We start from the raw sequence: 21,258 nt of genomic DNA, 5'->3' as shown, positions 1-21,258 counted from the left end.
AAAGTCATGAAGATCGACCTACGTGGACAGCAGAAGAGAAAGATTGTGAGGAAAATTTTGTACAAACATTTGAGCGAGATGCAGAAGGACGATACTTGGTTCGATTGCCGAAAAGGATTGGTTTTGAAAGTATGCTAGGGAATTCAAAAACCTTAGCTTTGAATCGATTCTTAAAATTGGAGCAACGATTGGAAAATAATTCTGAAATGAAACGTCAATATAATGAATTTATGTTGGAGTATCTGGAACTGAAACATATGAGAAAATTAGAGGATGGTGAAGTGGCAGCTGAATTGTATGGAAACGATAGCCGTAAGAGCTATTATTTGCCACATCATGCTGTTGTCAAGGACTCAAGCACCACAACGAAAGTTCGCGTTGTGTTTGACGGGTCTGCACGTACAGACACCGGTTTTTCTTTGAACGATTGTCTTCTAAAGGGTCCTTCTATACAAGATGATCTACTCAGTCTCCTACTACGATTCCGAAAGCATGAGGTTGCTCTAGTAGGTGATGTTGAGAAGATGTATAGACAAATTCGCCTCCATGCTGATGATACATCTCTTCAGAGAATTTTTTGGAGATTTTCCAATCAAGATTCAATGGATATCTACGAGCTACAAACAGTGACGTATGGATTAACACCTTCATCATTTCTTGCCACCAGATGCCTTCAGCAGTTAGCCATAGATGAAGGCGAAAATTTCCCCAATGCCAAACCTGTGTTGCAGAAAGATTTTTATGTAGACGATTGCTTGAGCGGAGCCTCATCAATTGAGGACACGTTGATTCTACGCGATGAACTCATGTCTATCATGAAAAAAGGCGGGTTTCATCTTCGTAAGATAAGTTCAAATAAGCCTGAGGTATTAGCTGGACTTTCACCAGAACAGATTGGTACTGACTTGACTATAACATTCGATTTAGACCCTGAAGCTGAAGTTAAAACCCTTGGTATTACCTGGGACCCAGGCGCGGATGAATTACGTTTCGTACATGCACCTGTATCGGAAAACTGTCTGTGGACAAGAAGAAAGATATTGTCAGCAATCGCCAAGCTTTTTGACCCATTAGGTTTGATTTCTCCTGTTGTTGTGGTGGCCAAAATAATTATGCAAGAACTTGCTTTGCTTCAAACTAAATGGGATGAACCAGTTCCTCCTGCCTTGGAGCAAAAATGGAAAAAATTCTACTCAGAGTTATGCCTTTTGCCACAGCTACGAATAAGCAGATTTGCATTTATATCAAAGTTTACAGCAGTTCAAATTCACTGCTTTGCAGACGCCTCGGAGCTTGCCTATGGTGCCTGCATTTACGTGCGAACAATTGATGCTGTTGGACGAGTACATGTGGAACTTTTGTCAGCCAAATCTCGCGTTGCCCCCCTCAAAAGGTTGACTTTACCTAGGTTGGAGCTTTGCGCGGCAAAGGAAGCAGCTGAACTCTTCACTAAGATCTCCAAAGCCCTGATGTTGGACAATGCAAAGTCCTTTTTTTGGTCCGATTCTACAATTGTTCTTCATTGGTTGGAAGCTCAGCCGAACACCTGGAACACCTTCGTGGCTAATCGTGTTTCCATCATTCAATCCTGTACATACGGTCTCCCGTGGAACCATATTTCTGGAAAGGAGAACCCTGCTGACCTCGTTTCCCGCGGCTTACATGTAGCAGACTTTCTTAAAAGTGAGCTTTGGAAATTTGGTCCTACGTGGCTAAAAGAACCTGAGGAAAACTGGCCCTCTAAAGCCTTTTTGGAAGAAATTGCAGAAGAGCAACTTGAAAAGCGCAAATTAATACATAACACGACCGCAGTTTCCCCACAACTTAATTCTTTGTTCACCCGTGGTCTTACGTTGATATCATTATTGCGTGTTGTTGCGTTCTGTTTGCGGTTCGCAAAGAACAGCAGAAAAAATGCCCAGCGGTGTCAAAGTTCGACAATTACGGAGCCTGAATTGCTAGCTGCAAAAATAGCTGTAATTAAACTAGTCCAGGCGGAATATTACTTAGAAGAAATTAAGCTTTTGAGAAAGCAACACAATGTGTCTACAAAATCTTCGCTTAAACTGCTCAACCCTTTCTTGGATCGCGAAGGCGTTATTCGGGTTGGAGGTCGCTTGACTAATTCAAACGAGTCCTACAATACTCAGCACCCAGCTATCCTACCACCTTCCCATCCTTTTACCCACCAAATCATTAAATACACCCACGTCAGAACCATGCATGGCAGCCACAGGTTAACTCTTTCAGTGTTGCGTCAAGAATATTGGCCAATTCACGGAAAACGAGCTGTGAAATCTGTTTTGCGAAAATGCCGAGAATGCTTCCGAACAAACCCAACTAACATACAGCAACCAACCGGCCAATTACCGTCCACAAGAGTCATTGCAAACAAACCGTTCCACATAACTGGAGTTGACTACTGTGGGCCTTTTTTCTTGAAACCACCCCACCGTCGAGCAGCCAGCCCAAAATGCTATATCGCTGTTTTCGTCTGCTTCACGACAAAAGCTCTACATTTGGAGTTGGTTGGCGATTTGTCCACATCCAGTTTCCTGGCTGCTTTCAGGAGGTTTATTGGACATTACGGTATCCCTTCCGAAATGCATTCAGACAATGCTAAAAATTTCGTTGGGGCAAACAAAGAATTAAGACTGCTGTATGAGATGCTTGGCAATAGCAAAACTCAGGAAAGAATATCAAACGAACTCGGACAGCTAGGAATCAACTGGAGATTCATTCCCCCAAGGGCTCCCAATTTTGGTGGTCTTTGGGAAGCAGGTGTTAAAAGCGTTAAATCATCTCTCAAAAAAGTAATTGGTTTACGTCAGCTCTCGTTCGAGGATTTTACCACCCTACTAGTCCAGATCAGCGCCGCCTTAAATTCCAGACCCTTAACTCCCCTCACAGATGACCCATCAGATATAGACGCTCTCACGCCGGCACATTTTCTCATCGGATCTCGAATGACCGATTTACCCGACAAAGATATCCGACACGTACCCACTAACCGCCTCACCCACTATCAGCAACGTCAGCAGCTATTCCAGCATTATTGGCATCGATGGAGCCGAGAATATCTCACCGAGCTACAAAAATATAGTAAGATTCGCCGCCCTCATCGTATCCAGGTAGGAGATGTCGTAGTACTTCGAGAAGATAATCTGCCCCCACTCAATTGGCCACTTGCCAGGATCGTTGCGGTTCATCCAGGAGACGACGACGTTGTCAGGGTAGTCACGGTTAAGACAGCAACAGGAGTCTACAAACGATCAGCTTATCGATTATGTCCGCTACCAATTGATGAAGTTGACACCATCTGTGATTCAATTGTGCAAAAATGATTTTGTTTTGTTTTTGTTTTGTTGTGTCATTCTCAGCAATGGCAAAACCAGTAAAGTCTATCTCGCCGCAAGTGTTGCTAGAAGTAAGAACAAATTTATCGTTAGTTTAGTAGTTAAGATATTGAAACAAGTTCAAGGAGGCCGGAATGTTGGCAACTAGGTTCACAAAACTGTTATACACTCATATCTCACTACATTTGTAACACATTTTTATTGAACACCCCTCAATTCATAAACATCACACATACAATTACATCTAAGTAAACTGCAGTTAGGTGCAAGTTTAGGAGGAAACAGCTGATTGCCAATAAAATCACTCTGTATCAAACTTCAGTGGAATAAACAAGTAGTTCTCCGGTCAATAAACTTATATCTAAACTTAAAACTAGATTGTTAGTACGGATTGTTAGTACGGATAGAAGATTAAAGTACGGTAAAATAAAAGTTGTTCTTGTGTACCGAACACACTGTGGATTGGCAATTTGGAACCCGAAAAGAAAATCAGCACTGCAAGAACCGTGACGAAACGAAGGCTCAACGGAAACGGTAATCGGAAGGATTCGGACATTTCTAATCGAGCAGCTGGAACCAAGGTAAAACAATGCTTGAAAATCAAAATTTATCCTAACACTTACAAATCCTAACGGCTTCATGCAGGCCTAATGAGAAGCTTCAAAATTCTGTTTAATTTTTTTAGCGTACTTATCAACTGATGTTCATTTGTATTCATATTCGTTAATGCATCGATTATTTCATAATTAATAAATTGTAGGTTTATTTCAAAAGTTCACCATTTATTTCTATTAACTAGCTTGCAAAAACTGTCGAAATAAAGTCTTAAAATAAACGAACATTTACAAACTATTTCGTTGTTCCTTTTCCTACTTCCTCCGTTTATCTTTATACTGAATTCTGATTTGGAAGTGCTGAACAAAAAAAAACCAGTCATCCTGGTTTTATTTGTCTTTGAATATGATTCATTATCAATATTAAATCTAAAACTTATCTCCAAAATTATGTTAAATGTCATTCTACCAAAATTGCTCCTAAATATTTTGCTCATACATACAAAGTAAACTAATCTAAAATAAAAAAAAAAATCCAATAAAGATACTTTCCAGTCAGTTTATTTTCAGTAGCTTTTCATTTGTTTGCAAGTCGTCTATGAAATTGTCTTTCCAAAACGAAATACCATTTTCAGCGAATCGAAACTTATTTTAGCGAACCATTAGAAAGCCTTTCAGACTCAGACATTACACTCAATGAACTGTTTTTTTACTCTAAACTCTACTATTGCGTACTTTTCTTCGATAATAATATTTAAACGAGACAACGTTTCGATTATTGTAGTGAAAAGCTCCAATGAGTCGTGTATATACTAGTACCATCTGGTTGTGGAATAAATATTAGTTTATTTAAAAAGCTCATTTCACTCGCGCCATGGGTGAACATCAACGCTACCTTAGCTCATCAGTGTTTCCAAAACTTTTGAAAAATGATGTGAATACAATAGTTAATAAAATAAGATAATGGGACCAATTTTGTAAAAACCTTTTTTTTGGTACGTTTAATAACACATTCCAATACAAGTTATCATTTTTGAAGAAGTAAATATTTCCAAAAAGTTTTCTATCGTATTGTAGTGGTTGCTCCTGTGAATTCATCATACATAATACATGCGATAGCACCGTTTCAAACCTATCTATTGATGAAACAGTTATAACGAATTATTCAATTATTACGACTTAAATATAAAAACAAACACATGCAAAATCTTTTCATCTTTTCTATAAATTGATGATCTTTTGAAGTTAAATTGACAATTTTGTTTGGGCTTTGCAAAATTAACGACTGGAAATATCTTAATATCCCATCTTCCGGCTAGTATCCATTTTTTTAAAGTAATGTGCAACCTAAAATATTAGGGATTGAGAAACGGTGGCAATAGTGAAAGCGCTCACATTTAAAACATGCACAAGCACCATCTGGTGGTGAGTTTTAGGCCTTTTCCGAATAGTCCTTTTCTCGCGTGCTGTCAATGGAATTAACACACCATCACTACGAATAATTCACGAATGAATTTTTGCTATTTCATTCCGTCCGTATTCGTAAATTTAACAAATATTGAAGCCATTTCACTAGCACGCACTTCAAGCACCAAATAGTTCAATAAGTTCTCAAATAATTGAAAAAAAAAAAAGAATACTTAGCTAAGGACTTCCGAGTGAAACAGCATACGGGGAATCATTGATTGATGATTTCGATTTCCAATTGGAAAAACACTATTTTTCATCACCCAAGCTTTTCATGATGGCTTTTGAACTTTTATGCCACTTCGAGAGCTTTCTCTTTGTTTCACGGTTACAAAGCTTCTGATGCCCGAACGCAAGATTTTAGACCGGTGGTAAGTACAAGAATCAAACTTTTTCTTTTTGATATTGTATTTCTTTTCTGTTTTCAGGTCCGAGCTATTTTGTTTTCTTCAAATAACACACAATTTCATGGTTTTTCCATCAACATTCAACAACACATTAAAAGAGTAAAACCCTGCGCGTTCGAATCACTATATTGAACACAAATATTTTGTAAATTACACCTCAAATACATGAATTTATCACCTAATATGCAACAACTATCTATCAACCGAAAAACCTGAAAAAAATAGATTTTTTTCAATTTTTATTTTGAGGTTTTGGCCAGGATTTGGAGCAAAATACTTCTGTGTGCGTCGTATGAAACAAAATGTAAACGAACAGTGTTATTATAAAAAAAATCCAAAAACTGACATTAACTAGTCGCAACTTTTTTCCTTTTAGAATATTTGTAGCCTGGACAAGATTTTCTTGATGTGAAATACCAATTTTTAAGTTGTTTAGATAACTTTTTCAGTAATTTTCTGTGAATTCTTAAGATATTTCATACGACGTAATGGAAGCTCACGCCAGATATGTTTCTATATGTTGTTTACTTGTGTAAGCATATTTGCTTCTTTTAATGAACTAGACAAAAAAATTACTTGCATAATTAAACATCTACCCACATATCGCATCGCTGGGAAATCTAAGGTTCATAATGAAAATATGCTTATGATCTTTATTTTGTCTTACACTTTCATGTGCAAAAGGTATTTTTCATAAAACATCAATAAGTCACTCGAACCCAACCAATTTGCAAATCGTAGCTTGTGGGTTATCGTGGGACACCATATTTTGATGTTTTCATACAAATTCATATCTTAAAACACATTTTTCTTATCTATAAAGTTTTCTTATGCCAAATGAAGAGTTACGGAAAATGTTCTATCAATTTTAGTGAACGCGGTAGAGACGAATTGAAATCCTTTATGAGAAGTTTTGCTAAAACGTACGCGAGCCAGGTTTTTGAATCATTTCAATTATATACAACTCTTTATTTTGTTTCCTCACCTGATATTTCTTGACTATAACTAAATGAATTATGAAACTACAGTTTAGGGTGAACTCATAAATTTATCATGTTATTTGGACATTTTGGAATTGGTGGCCAACAACCAATTTTCAAAATATATATAAAAAAAAAATCCTTTTTAATAAAACAGTCAGAGCTCGAGAATTATTTATATTAAATAAATGTTATTACCAAATGATACGTTAATAATGTAGGAAACCAAACAATTTATACTTCTTTATAGTAAAGAAGTTAAGGAGCAAAGAAAAAAAGTGTCCAACGATACTCCTAATATTTTCAATCTTATTATAGCTTCCATCAACAAAATTAATTAATATAATAATTTTCCAATCCAGCAAAATAGCTGCTCACGAAACAAATGACAGCCGTATTGCATTCATTCACGATTCGCTTTGATAAGCAAATGATCAAAATGACAAATACTCAAATCAACGACATTTTTTGTCATGTTCATTTTTGTATAGTTTTGTTATCAATAACAATTGAGGCCTTAGAAGTCAAAGGGGTATAAGTAAATTGAATTCTTAAATTATTAAAATCAGCAAATATAGTTTGAAAAATTAATAATCGTTCAATTTACTTGCAATTTATTTCTTGCAATTGGTGCCATGTTCCCCATAAATATGTATTTGATTAGAAAAAAGTAATCAGCTTATATTTTTAACATTTTTTGTCTGTTTACTTGTTTTCAATCGCCAAAGCTAGAATTTAGGGCTCCTTATATCGATCATGTCATCTTTTTCATTCGGCAATTTAGCACAAATACATTCACCTCCATTTTGATACCAATTTCTCCACGTATGTTTTCAGAGGTTCGGCAATCGATTCCTTCCCTGGCGTACTTGTGCTCTAGATCCAATACCAAAAATATGGGTTAACAATTGTTTCGTTTATTGCCGAATGCATGGGGAAAAATAAATCGAGCAGCCAGCTGTAAGTGAAATTATGATTCAATAGCTCAAGCAAGGAGCTGTCATGAAGGAGTTGGGCTACTGAATCTATTGATGCACTTCCAAGGTTACGTTCTGACGGTATGCTCGGAACACGAAAGTTTTGCTCCATTTATGTAGCGATTATTTTTGCTCTCGTTTTGTTTTTTTTTGGTTGCTTTATTGATCGCCTTCCTTTTTCTTTCACTTTCAGATCATGCCAAAACATCATCACTCCCCGGTGCATCATCACCATCACGTAAGTTTTTTTTATCAACAAATTAAGAATATATGGTCATTAGAGTAATGTTTCAGGGATGTTTCATTTTATAGACCATAGAATTAACTTCCTAATCTAAATTGATGTCAAAACAGCTCAAATCAATGACACAACTTGAAGTAGAAACTGCAAAACTCCTGTTTCTCCTAGAATACCAATCAACGTTCACCATCAGAGCTTCTTTCAGTTAACACGTTCGTCGCCACGCTCATTTTGGTAGTTTTACTAGCCGGGCCCAAAGAAATTCTCGGAGCGAGAAAGTAAAGAAGGAGAACTCTAAGCTTTGAAACGTGTGGATAACTGGAGTAAGAGAGCGTCACGCGTTTTTGATGTGACGGGGCCTCCCAGGAAATACACCTGTCACACGAATATGGGTCCCATGGCGACAAACTTGTTAAAAAGAAAATTCATACGTGTTAAACACTTACACAAACACTACATTCCAGTTCAAGAGATTCTTCATCGTTATTTGCAGTTACCTTGAAGATTCGGGATTCAAAATGTTAATCACACACCGGTTTCTTACATTGCTCTTCACTTTTTGCAGCCCGAACCATCATGCAACGATCACCACCTTTCCCATTCGATCGACTTGGTCACAACACTTCGGAGCGAGTTAGCAGCCTCCACCTACAAACGGGACCGGTTGATGGCCGAGTTATCCGATGCCAAAAGCTCTCTGTGCGCCAAGGAAAACGAATGTGAAGCTTTGCGGGCACAAAGCGCCCGACAGACTTCGCTCATCACATCGTTGCAGCAACGGCTGGCAGTGTCCGAGAACAGAGAGAAGACACTACATGCCCGAAGCGAGAACGTTGTCGGGACATTGAACCGAGATAAGAAGCACTTGGAAGAGAAGATCAAGGAGTTGTGTGAGAAACTACGAAGGTTGGGTTGTGAGTTAACCAAAGAAGAAGGTCACCGGGATCAGGCCCGAGCTCATCTGCACGATTTGGTTCGAAGGTTGTGCCTTTGTTTGGGCGTGGATGTCTGCGATTCGACTCACTTGACACCGGAATGTGTCCTGGCTAAAGCCGGAGAAACTGTTGCAGAACTTCACAGGTTACGTTCCAAACTGTCCGGTACCTGTGAACATTTGTCTTCGACGGAGGCAGAGCTGATAACGACAAAGTCGACAGCGTCGGCCGAGAAAACGCGACTACAAACGCAGATCGATGGCCTGCAGTCACTGGCTCAAGGTTTAGAAGGACGATGCAGGCAAGCGGAGCGTGATCTTCAAACAGCACGTGATCGACTGGCTGAGAGTGAAGTCTGTGGAGATAAACTTAGAGGTGAAGGCTTGATACATTTTAATAGTTAATTTTTTAAGGATTTAAATTTTAGAGGAACTTAGAGGATTTGAGTCCCGGTGTTGTCGGTTACAGAATAACCTGGATCGATTTCAAACCGATAGGCTCCAGTTCCTGAGAACAATGGCAAGCATAGTTGGGGTTCAGGAGCCTTGTAAGAACAACATTCGTGATAAGCTGCGGGATCTCATGAACCATAATCAGTCACTGCATGATGTAAGTTCAACAGACTTTGATTCTTTATTGATATCCGTTTGAATTATACCTTTTCGTCCAGCAATTGACCCAACTGAAAGAACAGCTCCATCAAGAGGCTTCCAGGCATCGAGAGCACGAAGAAAGCACAAACTGTCGACTCAAATCAGAGGAACAACATCGCACGGGTGTTGAAGAGCGGTTGGAGAAAGCCTGTCATGAGTTGCAACACTTTCGTGCCGAACACACTACGGTAAAAGTAAGCTTAGCTTTGACGATGTCCATTCTAAACTTAAGATTTTTTCAGTTAAGTGAATACCTGGTTCGATTGGCTCGAGCCCTCTGTTGGAGCGAATGTTCGGAACCACCTGCTCCCGGAAGTGATACGACCATAATGAGTGAAACATTGCTGGAACGAGCTGAACGATTGGCTACACATCACGATCATCATCATGTTCACGGAGTCTGTGATAAAGTAAGTTTGTTATTATTTTTGTAATTTTATTAGGGTGGATCACAATTTCGGAAGCAAGTTTCTCATTTCAATGCAACTTGTATTCGTTTGTTTCATCCGTTCACTGTTCGTGTGGTTGTCACATTTTCAATCGTCCAAAATAGAACTGCTGGGAGCTGTCCAATGCGCATCACCACACGCACCATCCACATTCGCATCATCACCAAAATCATTTGCCAAAGCTGCGGAGAGAGCGTTCCTGCACCGATCTGCCGATGAAGGAAGTAATTATTTGGTTTATTATGCATTTAACAATATTCATTTGCCATGTAAAAAACTTTTTTGCTTTGGTTTCGTTTCAACAAATTCTATACGAAAACCCTTTAACACTTGTTTTGTGTGCCGAAATTTTAACACATTAACAAAATTTCCAATGCAGAAGCTTATCGACAAAATGTTTTTGACAGGATTGAGAAAAATCCTAGAAAATCTCAGTGGTAGACCCAAAAACAGCGGGAAAGCTTGACTTCATTTCTACGAGATAAAAAAGCTTCCTACCAGTTAAACATACAAAAACGGTGGTCAAATCGTACGCAAAATATTTGGACCTCTAGTGGGGGGATTTTCTGAAAAAAAAAACCCGCAATGAACGGCACAACAAACTCTTTAGTAGGCACTTGGCAGGTTTCCAGCCAAAAACTTTTCGTTGACAAGTCTCGCTTGTACTTTCCGGAGAAAATGAAGAAGAAAAAGTATTAATATATAATGTCTATGACTTGAGGAGTCAGTGTTTCATAACGATTGACACGCAATCTCAAAAACCACTTAACAGAACATCACAAAAATTTCAAAAATAAATCTCACATAACCGTCCAGTTTTGCTGAAAATATCATGAATTTTGTTCATGCATTTGAAAGTTATTCACAAAACAAAGTGTTGCATTTTTTTTTCGAATACACTCCCTTCTGCCCTATAAAATTTTTGTGCTTAAAAGGTATGAAATTCATTGATTGAGGTTTTCAAATTTCATATTCTGTGATCGCTTTTAGTTTTTGGAGAGACGTCGTTGTCATGCATAATTGTTTGTATGCTTTGGTAGGAGAAAGAAAAATTGACTGCTACGATTTTTTTTGCCTCCGAATGCACTCAAGCATGGCTCAGTGAAAATGAGTGAATTTCGGAACATTGCGTCGGACACATAAGTTCTGCATTCCCACTCTGGTAGATCAGATCATCGAGACGAAGAATAAATTTATCTATATACCTTCATAAAAATGATTATTTGTTTGTCTGTCTATTCTCTATACACCCAGAAACTACTGGACAGATTAACGTTAAATTTGGTATATGACAGTTTCCAGGACCGATGGTGGTTTCTATAATAGAATCAAGGCTCTTCGTCTTGGGAGGAAGAGAGCTCTCATACAATAATAACATTATATATGACACAATCTGATTAACTTACAAGTCCTTTTTATCAAATTTTTAACACAAACAAATTTTAACACAGTTATGTGATTCATTATTCTGGTTGACAGGTTTTGTTATATTTGAATGAGTATTTGTATAAAGAAACTCCTTTGTATAAAAAGGGGGGTCCTTCACAAATTCCATGTAAAATGTTAGAGAAGTCGAACAATATTCGAACAATTATTATCAAATTTGGCACAAAATAAAATTTTTGATAGTATTAAATTATCTAAAGTATTATCTATTCGTTTTTGTGAATGGGGGCTCCTGTACAAAATAAATAGAAAAACGATAAATTCGAACAATTTTCTAAACATCTATATATTTATAAAAATTGATTTCTGTCTGTCTGTTCCCTCAAGACTCGGAAACTACTGAACCGTTTTTTTTTTAAACTTGGCAGGCGGGGGCTTCCAATGCCGGAGAAGGTTCCTATTGCAGTTTGAAACTTCTCCCTCTTCCAGGGTCTCCAAAGCAAAAACGATTACGAGCCGTTTCACATAAACGAATTGTAAAAAAAAAGCAAAAACGAAATGTTTGCATAACTTGAGAACCATTCAAGCTAATGGTACCAAATTCGGCATGGAAGGAGATTTAGCTACGAAAAATATTACTATGAATGATTGGTACCCCTTTTTTCAGTGAAAAATTGGGAAGGGGGGGGGGAAGAGAGGGGCTCTCTTACAATTTTCAACATAACTCGACAATTAGTCAAGCAAAAAGAACCAGATTTGGCAAGTGAAGGAATTGGGATACGAGAAATGTTTCAAGATTATTGAGGTAAGACCCGTCTCTTCTTCCAGTTTATTCGAGCAAATGGAACCAAATTGGCTAAGAATGATATTTGGATATGGGAAAAGGTTCAATGATTGTTTGAAACTCCTCCCGATTTACATTGGGAGGATATGAAGAGGGGAGGTAACCCAAACAAATTTTTGCAATACTCGATAACTGATCGAGCGAGGGGAATAACATTTGGCATGCGAGGGCATTTAAGTGAACGGAATGTTCCCAAAATGTTTTGAAGCTCTTGCCACCTTTCATTAGATAAACATAGGGCAGAGTGAGGATACATGATCCCCTTTTCTTCTTTTCACCATATCTTTTTGGAAAAATTTAGCAACTCATCGTCTTTTACATTTTCTGACAGCTTGTAACTTCAAGTTTCTATGCCCCAAAAATTAGAACGATACTTGAACCCGTTGATGAGCTAGAAGCATTTTCATGGGAGTAAAAAAATTGCGATTTTTCTGAAGTTAGGGGAGACTTATCCCTTTTTGAAGAAGACTTGAACTTTTATTCAAGAAGCCCTAATCCTTTTATAAAAATCAAACAAAACCCCAAAAAAGAATGTTTATTGACTATTTTGGTCATGTTTGATCTCATTTCACTATTTATAGCAGACATAAGAAGAAAATTTTATAACTTTGTCTCAACACTAAAAACATTGCATACTTAGAGGCGCTTTTTTATAATTAAGTGAAAATTAATTATTTTTTCCCTTTTCTTCAGACAATTGTTTGATAAATATTAGTTTTTGGATCAATATTAGTAATTTCGTAATCAACAATCATAACGATCAATTCAGAAGAAGAATATGCCGTTTGGAAGGGGGATCAATTTTACCTAACTCTAGAGATCAATTGTACCCATAATCAACATTTTAGAAAACTTTTTCTGAAAAAAGTAAAGAGTTTTCCATTGCTTTGCAAATATTGAATTATGAAGTTCATTTTACGCTCGAACGATTGATACATTGGAACAAATATTTTTTTCATAATTTTCCCATGTAAGGAACATTTTAAAGTGATGAAAAATATCTTCAAGTTACATTTTGTGAAATTTTTCAAACAAAATTCAATAACTCAAACAATTATTTTGTTAAAAAAAATTTAAACTGCAAGCATTGTTATTTTGCTCATTTTGGCACATTTTTCTAGAACATTTGATCTTTGTAAGACATTCCAGTTTCTAGATATAGCTAAGGAATCAAGTATCCCCAGGGATCAAGTATCCTCATTCTCCCCTATAGGAACAATTTCCCATACAATTTTTGCCTAACTGGATAACATTTTATACAAATGAGTACAAATTTGTCATAAGAAAGTATAATTAAATAAGAATTTAAATTTCTCCATTTTTTTCAGTGGTGAGCTTTAAAAGGGAGAGGGGAGCACCCATACTTTTTTTTTTAACAAATCGAGAAATGATCGAGCAAATTTGGCATAGAAGGGATTGAGGTACGAGAAACGATTTCTTCACTATTTTATTTTTTATTTTATTTTTAATGACTTGGATAGTGATCAAGCAAAGGGAACCAAATTCAGCTCGGGAGAGGAATTTTATACAAGTCAAACATTTATTGTGGCAAAATTGAGGAACTTATGAATGACTAAATTCAGAGTCTTAATTTTAGATACAAAATAATGATTGAACAACAAATAATAGGACAGGTTTAGGAAACATGAAAACATATTTAAGAAAACAATAATCTCTTGATAAATTTCCATTAATTTTAGAAGGTGTAGCAAAGCACACCAGGTCAGCTAGTTTTAAATAAAAGTTGATAAACATAAGCGTTTTGTCTTCATGACATGTAACATTGTAACATACATGTAATCAACAAAAACAAATCTGTAAGTGTTCTATATTTTTTAAATTGGTTGAAAAACAACTGTATTGGAAGACTCCTTCCTCTTTAAAGAATGTGTTTTTTTTTTCATTTCATGAGTTAACTTATTGTATTATATGTTGTAATCAAGATCCCTCCATTTTTTGTTAAGGGTGGCTCCAATATACAACCAACATTAAGCATTGCACTAATTAAACATAGCTAAGTGATATTGAATGATGAGAAAAGAAAAGAGAGACTCCAATCCTTTTTTAAAAGGATAACTATACCTAATGAAGCATAAGAAAGTGAATTCATAGGAGGATATCAGGGCACGAGAAATATTCCTGTGATGATTTTGATTTAAAAGTTTAATCCACTATCACTTAATAATTTGGAAAAAATGACATTTCTAAAATATAACAATATCTAAAAATAACTCAAAACCTCATTTTTTCGCTTGCCTCGGGTGTGATTTACTAAAAAGTATAACCCTACTATTGTCTACAAAATTAAACACCTCTCTTCGAATAACTCAAAACTACTTAATTTTTAGACACTGATCATGTGGTTGCCCAGATAGCAAATGTCGAGTTTCGGTATTTCCCAGCTTAATGATAATTTATATTGATAAAAATTTAAGAATTTACAGCTTTAGTTTTCAACAGTCACTTTGTATTTTTGAATATAAGCATCGCGTAATTTCGGAGATATTGCAGTTACACATACTTTAGACCAGTGGTTTTCAAACTTTTTTCTCTTATCGCTTCCTTTTGCTAAATTTTCGAGCTCAACGCCCCTCTAGGCTAATGTTTAGAAAATCTTATCCAGATTATCGTTTAGAAAAAATGATAATCTGGATCGTTGAAACCATTAGCTTTTGCCTTTGTGTTGAAAGGCTTAAGTCAAAATTCATTAAAAAAAACTATCACTTTATCACAGATGAAGCCTTTTTACACAGATTTTTTTCGAAGATTTTTTTTGCAGATTTTTTGAGACAATATATTTTAAATATTATAAAGCATTGCCATTTAAAATTAATCTATTTAAGTATATTCCAAAATAATCTTACAAAACATGTTCGTAATATAGAGCGAATACGAAATCTGGGACAATTTATAAAAAAAAACTTTCAGATACATTTTAAAAAATAAATTATTGAGATAAAGATATTGTAATCTTTAACCTGATGTTTAATTCTGTAACGTTTTTTCAATTTTTTGCATCGAACTTACTCGTTATTATTTCTAATCTACATTGTGTCGTGATTCGTGAAAATGTGAATTACGACCTCACCGCCCCCTAAGCTATTTTAACGCCCCTCAAATTCTTGAATTGAGCTCACCGCCCCCCTGGAGGCTCTCAACGCCCCCAAGTGGGCGGTAGGGACCACTTTGAAAACCACTGCTTTAGACGAATATCGTAAGATAAAATTATGATAGTAAATCTTTCTTTCATAGAAGGTAAAAAAAAACAATAAAGATCCAGCCCGTCCGTTGAATAAAAACAAAATTTTCCATTTTTTTTTTCAAGAGACTTGTTTGATTTTGTTTTGAAAGCTTAAGTGTTTTTCAAAAATATCAAAAACACATAAAAATTTTGAATGATCGAAATACAAAGAAGATTTGATAATAGTTCAACATTTTAAAAGAACTGTTCGGTTTTTAGGATAACTTTTAAAAATTGGTGAACAAATTTGACATTTTTATTTGGTAGAACTGTCGAATTTCACGATAAAATTAAAAAAAAAAAGTTTTGATTCAATGATCAGTTATCCTGAGGACATCTAATAACTATGACTTCCGAGAAAAAAGTGTTTATTATCCTGTCTATTTTTTTGTAAAATACGGGAATTTTGAAGAAATTTCAACCCTAAATTTATGATTACTTATTTTCAAAAGCATAAATCAAACGCTTTGTAAATCAACGAAATAGTTGAATAATTTATATCTTCAATATTAAAAAAACTTGAAGGCTTTCGCGTTTTTCACGTACAAGCATAATTCTAAAGATAAAGGGGAGAATGAGGATACTGGATCCCTTTTTCTTATTTTCATTTTAAATTTTCGGGATAATTTTGCAGATCGCCGTCTTTTGCATTTTCTGACAGCGTGTAATTTCAAGTTTATACGCTTCAAAAGTTACAGCGATACAGCGACCCGTAGATGAAATTGAAGCGTTTTCGTGGAACTAAAGAAAATGTGATATTTTAAAAGTTAAAGAAGACTTGATCCTTTTATATGGGTGCCCTAAGCTTTGGAAGAAAGCATGTCAAATCTAAAGATAAAGGTTCCATTGACTTTTTGGCCATATAAGTTTTCATTTCACAGTTTATTTCATTTTAAAATTTTAGATAAAAGAACTTTTTTGAGTCCTTTTTATCAGGAAATTATTGAATAAATATTAGTCATTTGTCATATATTACTAATTTCGTGCTTAACAAGCAATGATCAACGTTCATTCAGAAGATTTTTTTTGGGACTCGGGGGATTAAGTGTTTGGGCTCACTTATATAAAAATACATTTTGGATTTTTTTTCTTAGAAAATCTATATATTTCTATTGTTTTGAAAATTTGGCTCTAAGAGCTCTTGTTATGCTCTATCTATTGACATAGTGGATTAATTTTTTTTTTGGGATAAAAGGTTGGTTGTTTTGTTCTACTTGGCAATTTTTTCTAGAACATTTGATCTATGTAAGACAATCCAGTTACGAGATATAGTTGAGGAATCATGTATCCCTGGGACCAGGTATTCTTTTTTTTTTGTCTTTATTTTAAGAGACTTTCAGCCTTTGGCTGGTTCGTCTCTGGATAGGTATTCTCTTCTCCCCTAAAGAAATAACTTTAATAATGATACTATATCCTACAAAATTGATTACAACAATTGCCGTTACTCAAAAGTGCAAGTATTGTAGAACTTGGTCCAGTGGTTTCAGGGATATAGAATGTCGAATTTCGGGTTTCCAAGGCATAGATTTCTTCGCGGTCCCTAATGTGTTAAAATTTGAACCTTGGTTGAATTGAGGATTACAAATAGAAGCTTCAAAATCAGTTTTTTGTTTTTCATCTATGTTAGTTAGTTCATGAGTTATCAATGATTGATTTCACTCAAAACTGAAATATTACAAAACTGCTGAATTTCATTTCACCAAATACTAGAGAAGATAGACAAAATCTGACAAATGTTCAGAGTTCAGAATGCCAAATTCATTAAAAACTATTTTTTTTAACATAAGTGCCCCGCACAGGTACCAAAAATACTGTTCCCCTGTGTAATCAACCGATTGAATGCCAATGAAATTCTGGAGCAATACAATTTTTTTTTAATTTTGCAAAACTTATTTTAAAATTTTTTAAGGTTCTATAACAATCGTCAATAGAAATATTTCAATTGGAACGAAAGTTGAATATTTGCGTGTTTACATTTGCAAAATCGAATTAAACATTTATAAATCGATATCAAGCTTGGCACATTTCTTGAACCAATATTTATTACTGAGAAATATATTTGTTGAAACGAATCAAAACAGAAACCATTTTGTTACATCTCACATGTCCATTTCATGACCATATCATATCCATATGTTTGCTGTGTCCATTTTTTTAGAGCACCACACTGTACAATCTGCAACGTAGAGTCCGGGTTCTGAGGGAACAAGTCCAGCGGCGGGATCTTCACCTGGAACTGCTGCGCCGGAAGATTGCCCTGCTAGAGGACAATGCTAGGGGCAGGGCTATGCTACAAGTAGATTTCGTGTTCCGATTATTTTTAATTTCTTCCTCTATTTAATTATAAGGAGCTCACATTTTCACAATTTTTCAGACGGAACGTGATGAGGCAATGCATCGAGCCAAGAGAACTTCCAAAAGTGCCGAAAGGACTGCCCACCAGCTGGCCGACGTTAAGGCGCAACTTTGCGAGGTTAAAGGTCAGCTTCAGGAAGCATCGGATTATAAGATTACTGCCCTGGAACGGGGACGGAAGTGCGATGAGTTGCAGTCCCGACTTTGTGAGCTGGAAGGTGAACGGGAACGGCTGGTGTCTCAATTGGCCGCCTACAAGAATCGAGCACGATCTGCAGCGGAAAATTCCCATGAACGAAGTCACACTATAACGGTGAGTTTTTTTTTCAGCATTAGTATTTTTTTTTAGAATTAGGATACCTATTTGTTATCCAAAACTTAAAGGGCGCAAAAAAATTTCTATTTTTATGTTTACTTAGAAATTTAATAAAGGTTATTGTTTTGATTTTTAGCATCTTCGAGATGAGTTGTCCCGGATCAAAACCGAACTCTCGGACACCAATCATCGGCTGTCCCAGGTTCAAGCCTTTCGGTCTTCGGTGGCAAAGCTGTTACACCTTAGAGATTGTGCAGATTCAGAGCTTCTTCATAAGCTTCAATCTATCGCCAGTGCCCATCATCGATGTACCTGTTTGGGCAACTCATCATCAGCCGGACGACGTTACGGATCTAGTTCGCCATTGGCCGGAAGTGACCATCACTGTTCCCGGTACGATGATCTGGGTCCACCGGGAAATAGTTCTTCGGGCTGCAGACCACTAAGCTCCAGTCCCGTTCATACCAGACGATATATCGATTCCGGCTTCAACGATCATGACCATCACTTTGACGATGATTTCGACTTTGGCAAGAAATATTGACGAAATCAGAAAAACTGCCTTTGAGAAAGTGCTTCGAGTTGACAACGGCAACATGCCAGTTGTGAATCGGAAACCTGTGGAAACAAAAATGTGTTCGTTTATATCAAAAATACCTACCCATAGCTAGATGTTTTATGGCAATCCATTGCTATAAGCTAGATGTTCGCCTGGTGGCGGCACCTAGCGGTCGATAGTTGAAACATGTACGTTACGGTTGTACAAAGTAGTAACGGTGAAATGTTGAATAAATATTTTGTTGGAAATAAAACTATTTTTTTTATTTAATTGGTTTTGAGCATTTTGAAATCCGGTTGCAGTTTCAACATGTTGAATATTCGATTGAACTTGTTTTTACAATATTTTGGCAACCAGCCAGAACGTGACTTGGGACGCTGTGGCCGAATGTGACGGTTCGTTTTTTTCTGGCAGAAATTAAAATAAAATGCTTTGACTGAAGAAGCCGGTGAACAAGTGGAAGTCGAATGCCGAGTGTTACTTGTTGTTTGTCGGTCGATGAGAAGGAAGAGTAAGGGACCAAGGACGCCCTCTGAAAAAACCAAGGACTTACAATTTTCCTCAACATCATAGTTCAACATTTTTCGCATTTGTATAGGATTTGTATCAGAAATGAACACAGAAGCTGCTGCTGTAGGCAAAGCTTGATATAAAATAATTTTCCTCTTGACTTCATGCAGAAATGTGGAATTTTGAATGATCTTACTTTTATACGTACATCATTCGAACTTTTGCCCCAGAGGTGGGGTAAGAGTACAGTTAGGCATTTTGACTACTGCTATCAAATGCGTCGATCGATTTTCTTCGTAATTTTTTAGAAGAGAGATAAAAGTCTAAGGAATCAAATGTTGCTTTTGGTTTTTTGGAAAAACAACTGCCAATTTTTTAAAAATAGCATAGCACTAAGGTCGTACTTTTACCCCACCACACTCTACTGAAAATTTATCATAAATTTTTTGCTTTCACTTGAATATCAATCCTAAACACGAACGAAAAAAAACGAAAATTCGGATTTGAATGCCCTTTTTTGTAGCCAAAATATGCAAAACAAAAACACACTGTTCATGTCCAGTACATACTTGAATTCGTGTGTAATCAAACAGTGCAGTGTTTTTAATGAATAGTTTAAAAAAAGTTTTGTTTATCTATGTCAGATTGTTTGTTTGGGCCTTAACAAATATTTCTAGAAGAAGAAATGTTTTTTAATATTTTTGTAACAGAGAAAAGTTGAACGTTTGCCCTTGTCCCTAGTTTGCACTTGCCCCGTGGTATCGTATAATAAATCATTCCGTTATGCCAAATTTCATGAAAATTCAAAAAATGTTCGAGTTATGTTAGGGAATCCCAACGTAATAATATTGAACTTTTGAAAATTCATCACGTTAAACAATCTTGCCATGCTATTTAAAATCATGAATATAAAATCAATGAAAATAAATTACTTGAAAATTGTATAAATTTGTATTTTTTTGTGTAATCTTTCATTTGCCTCACTCTTTTTTTTTGTTTTTAATAAGAATTCTTTCAGTGTTATGAAAAACCATTCAATATAGAAATTTGTTTGTGTTCTAAATTTAACTGAATTTGTATGGAATCCTACTGTTTTAACAGGGGGCAAGAAATTCAGTTAGATTAATGAGGGGGTTCTGTTGAACTTTTTTTTTAAAAAAAATTAATGGAAAAAAGTCAAAATTAATCGAGTTGTGTCGTATGTTTCCTCCAGTTTCAACATTTCTTCTGTTTTGAAAAAAGAAATGCAAGAAATCATTTTGCTATGTCTAATCTTACTTGTGTGCCAATTTCATGAAAATCAGTCCAAAGCTTTTTAGTTGTGTCTTATTCGCAGAGATTCTGTATATTTCTCATCTGAGTCTATAAGAGTGAACGTTTGTTTATGTACCCAATTTGACCAAAAATATGCTGATAAATTCGGGTTTTGTCGTATTTTTTTTATTGATAATGTATAGTTGCTCAACTTAACTTAAAATAAATTCATACATAAATACTAAATACTTTATAAACAACCTAAAAAGTTGGTTGCTTGGTGTTATTTTGGACCCTACTTTTTATTTCTTTTGAAAGCCGTGTTTTGGACTAATTCATCATTAAATGATCAAGACATCATCAAAGACATCAGACAAATCATCAAGACATTTCATGAAACTCAAGAGAAAAAAGTGTGAAATGATTGATCAATTATGAGAAACATTTTTTTTGACAAACTTTGACTATAACTCAGAAAACGGTGCTTTTGGGTGCCTGGAATCTCATTCATTGTATTTTTAGGACCTTAAACTAGATCTTGATAGTAAAATGAGTAAGGAGCAATGCGGGGCTTTTTTTGGTAAGCTTTTAAAGTTTTTGACTTTTGAAAAAATTGTTATTTACTCATTTTTATTATAGATCAATTTAGTGTGTAAAAATTTTTAATGGTTCAAATGAAAACTTTTAATTTAAGCTTTCATATGGTGTACCGTTAAACGAGGTAACTTTGATCACCGGGGTAACTTTGAACAACAATAAATTTTTGCACTTCAT

At 35.8% G+C, this 21,258-nt stretch overlaps 1 protein-coding gene across 6 annotated transcripts in view; it reads left to right on the top strand.

Annotated features, from left to right (window-relative positions):
- The window catches only part of LOC129748746 (coiled-coil domain-containing protein 170-like), a 38,825-nt gene extending 19,925 nt beyond the window's left edge, over positions 1-18,900 (top strand). For 4 of the 6 annotated variants that reach the window (XM_055743473.1, XM_055743475.1, XM_055743476.1 and 1 more), the window contains 7 exons: positions 7,935-7,979; positions 8,548-9,292; positions 9,345-9,526; positions 9,588-9,758; positions 9,813-9,980; positions 17,865-18,158; positions 18,298-18,900. In XM_055743473.1, the coding sequence (XP_055599448.1) occupies positions 7,935-7,979; positions 8,548-9,292; positions 9,345-9,526; positions 9,588-9,758; positions 9,813-9,980; positions 17,865-18,158; positions 18,298-18,705 (2,013 nt within the window). In that variant the 3' untranslated portion in view covers positions 18,706-18,900. Of the gene's footprint in view, positions 1-3,385; positions 3,938-7,934; positions 7,980-8,547; positions 9,293-9,344; positions 9,527-9,587; positions 9,759-9,812; positions 9,981-10,123; positions 10,244-17,648; positions 17,787-17,864; positions 18,159-18,297 lie in introns of those variants that run through there. The other 2 variants (XM_055743479.1, XM_055743477.1) reach the window with 2 other exon arrangements.
- The last annotated feature ends 2,358 nt before the right edge of the window (positions 18,901-21,258 follow it).

This window comes from Uranotaenia lowii, chromosome 2, assembly GCF_029784155.1.
Source record: "Uranotaenia lowii strain MFRU-FL chromosome 2, ASM2978415v1, whole genome shotgun sequence".
NCBI lineage: Eukaryota > Metazoa > Arthropoda > Insecta > Diptera > Culicidae > Uranotaenia > Uranotaenia lowii.
This window is presented reverse-complemented; position numbering and strand designations above follow the sequence as displayed.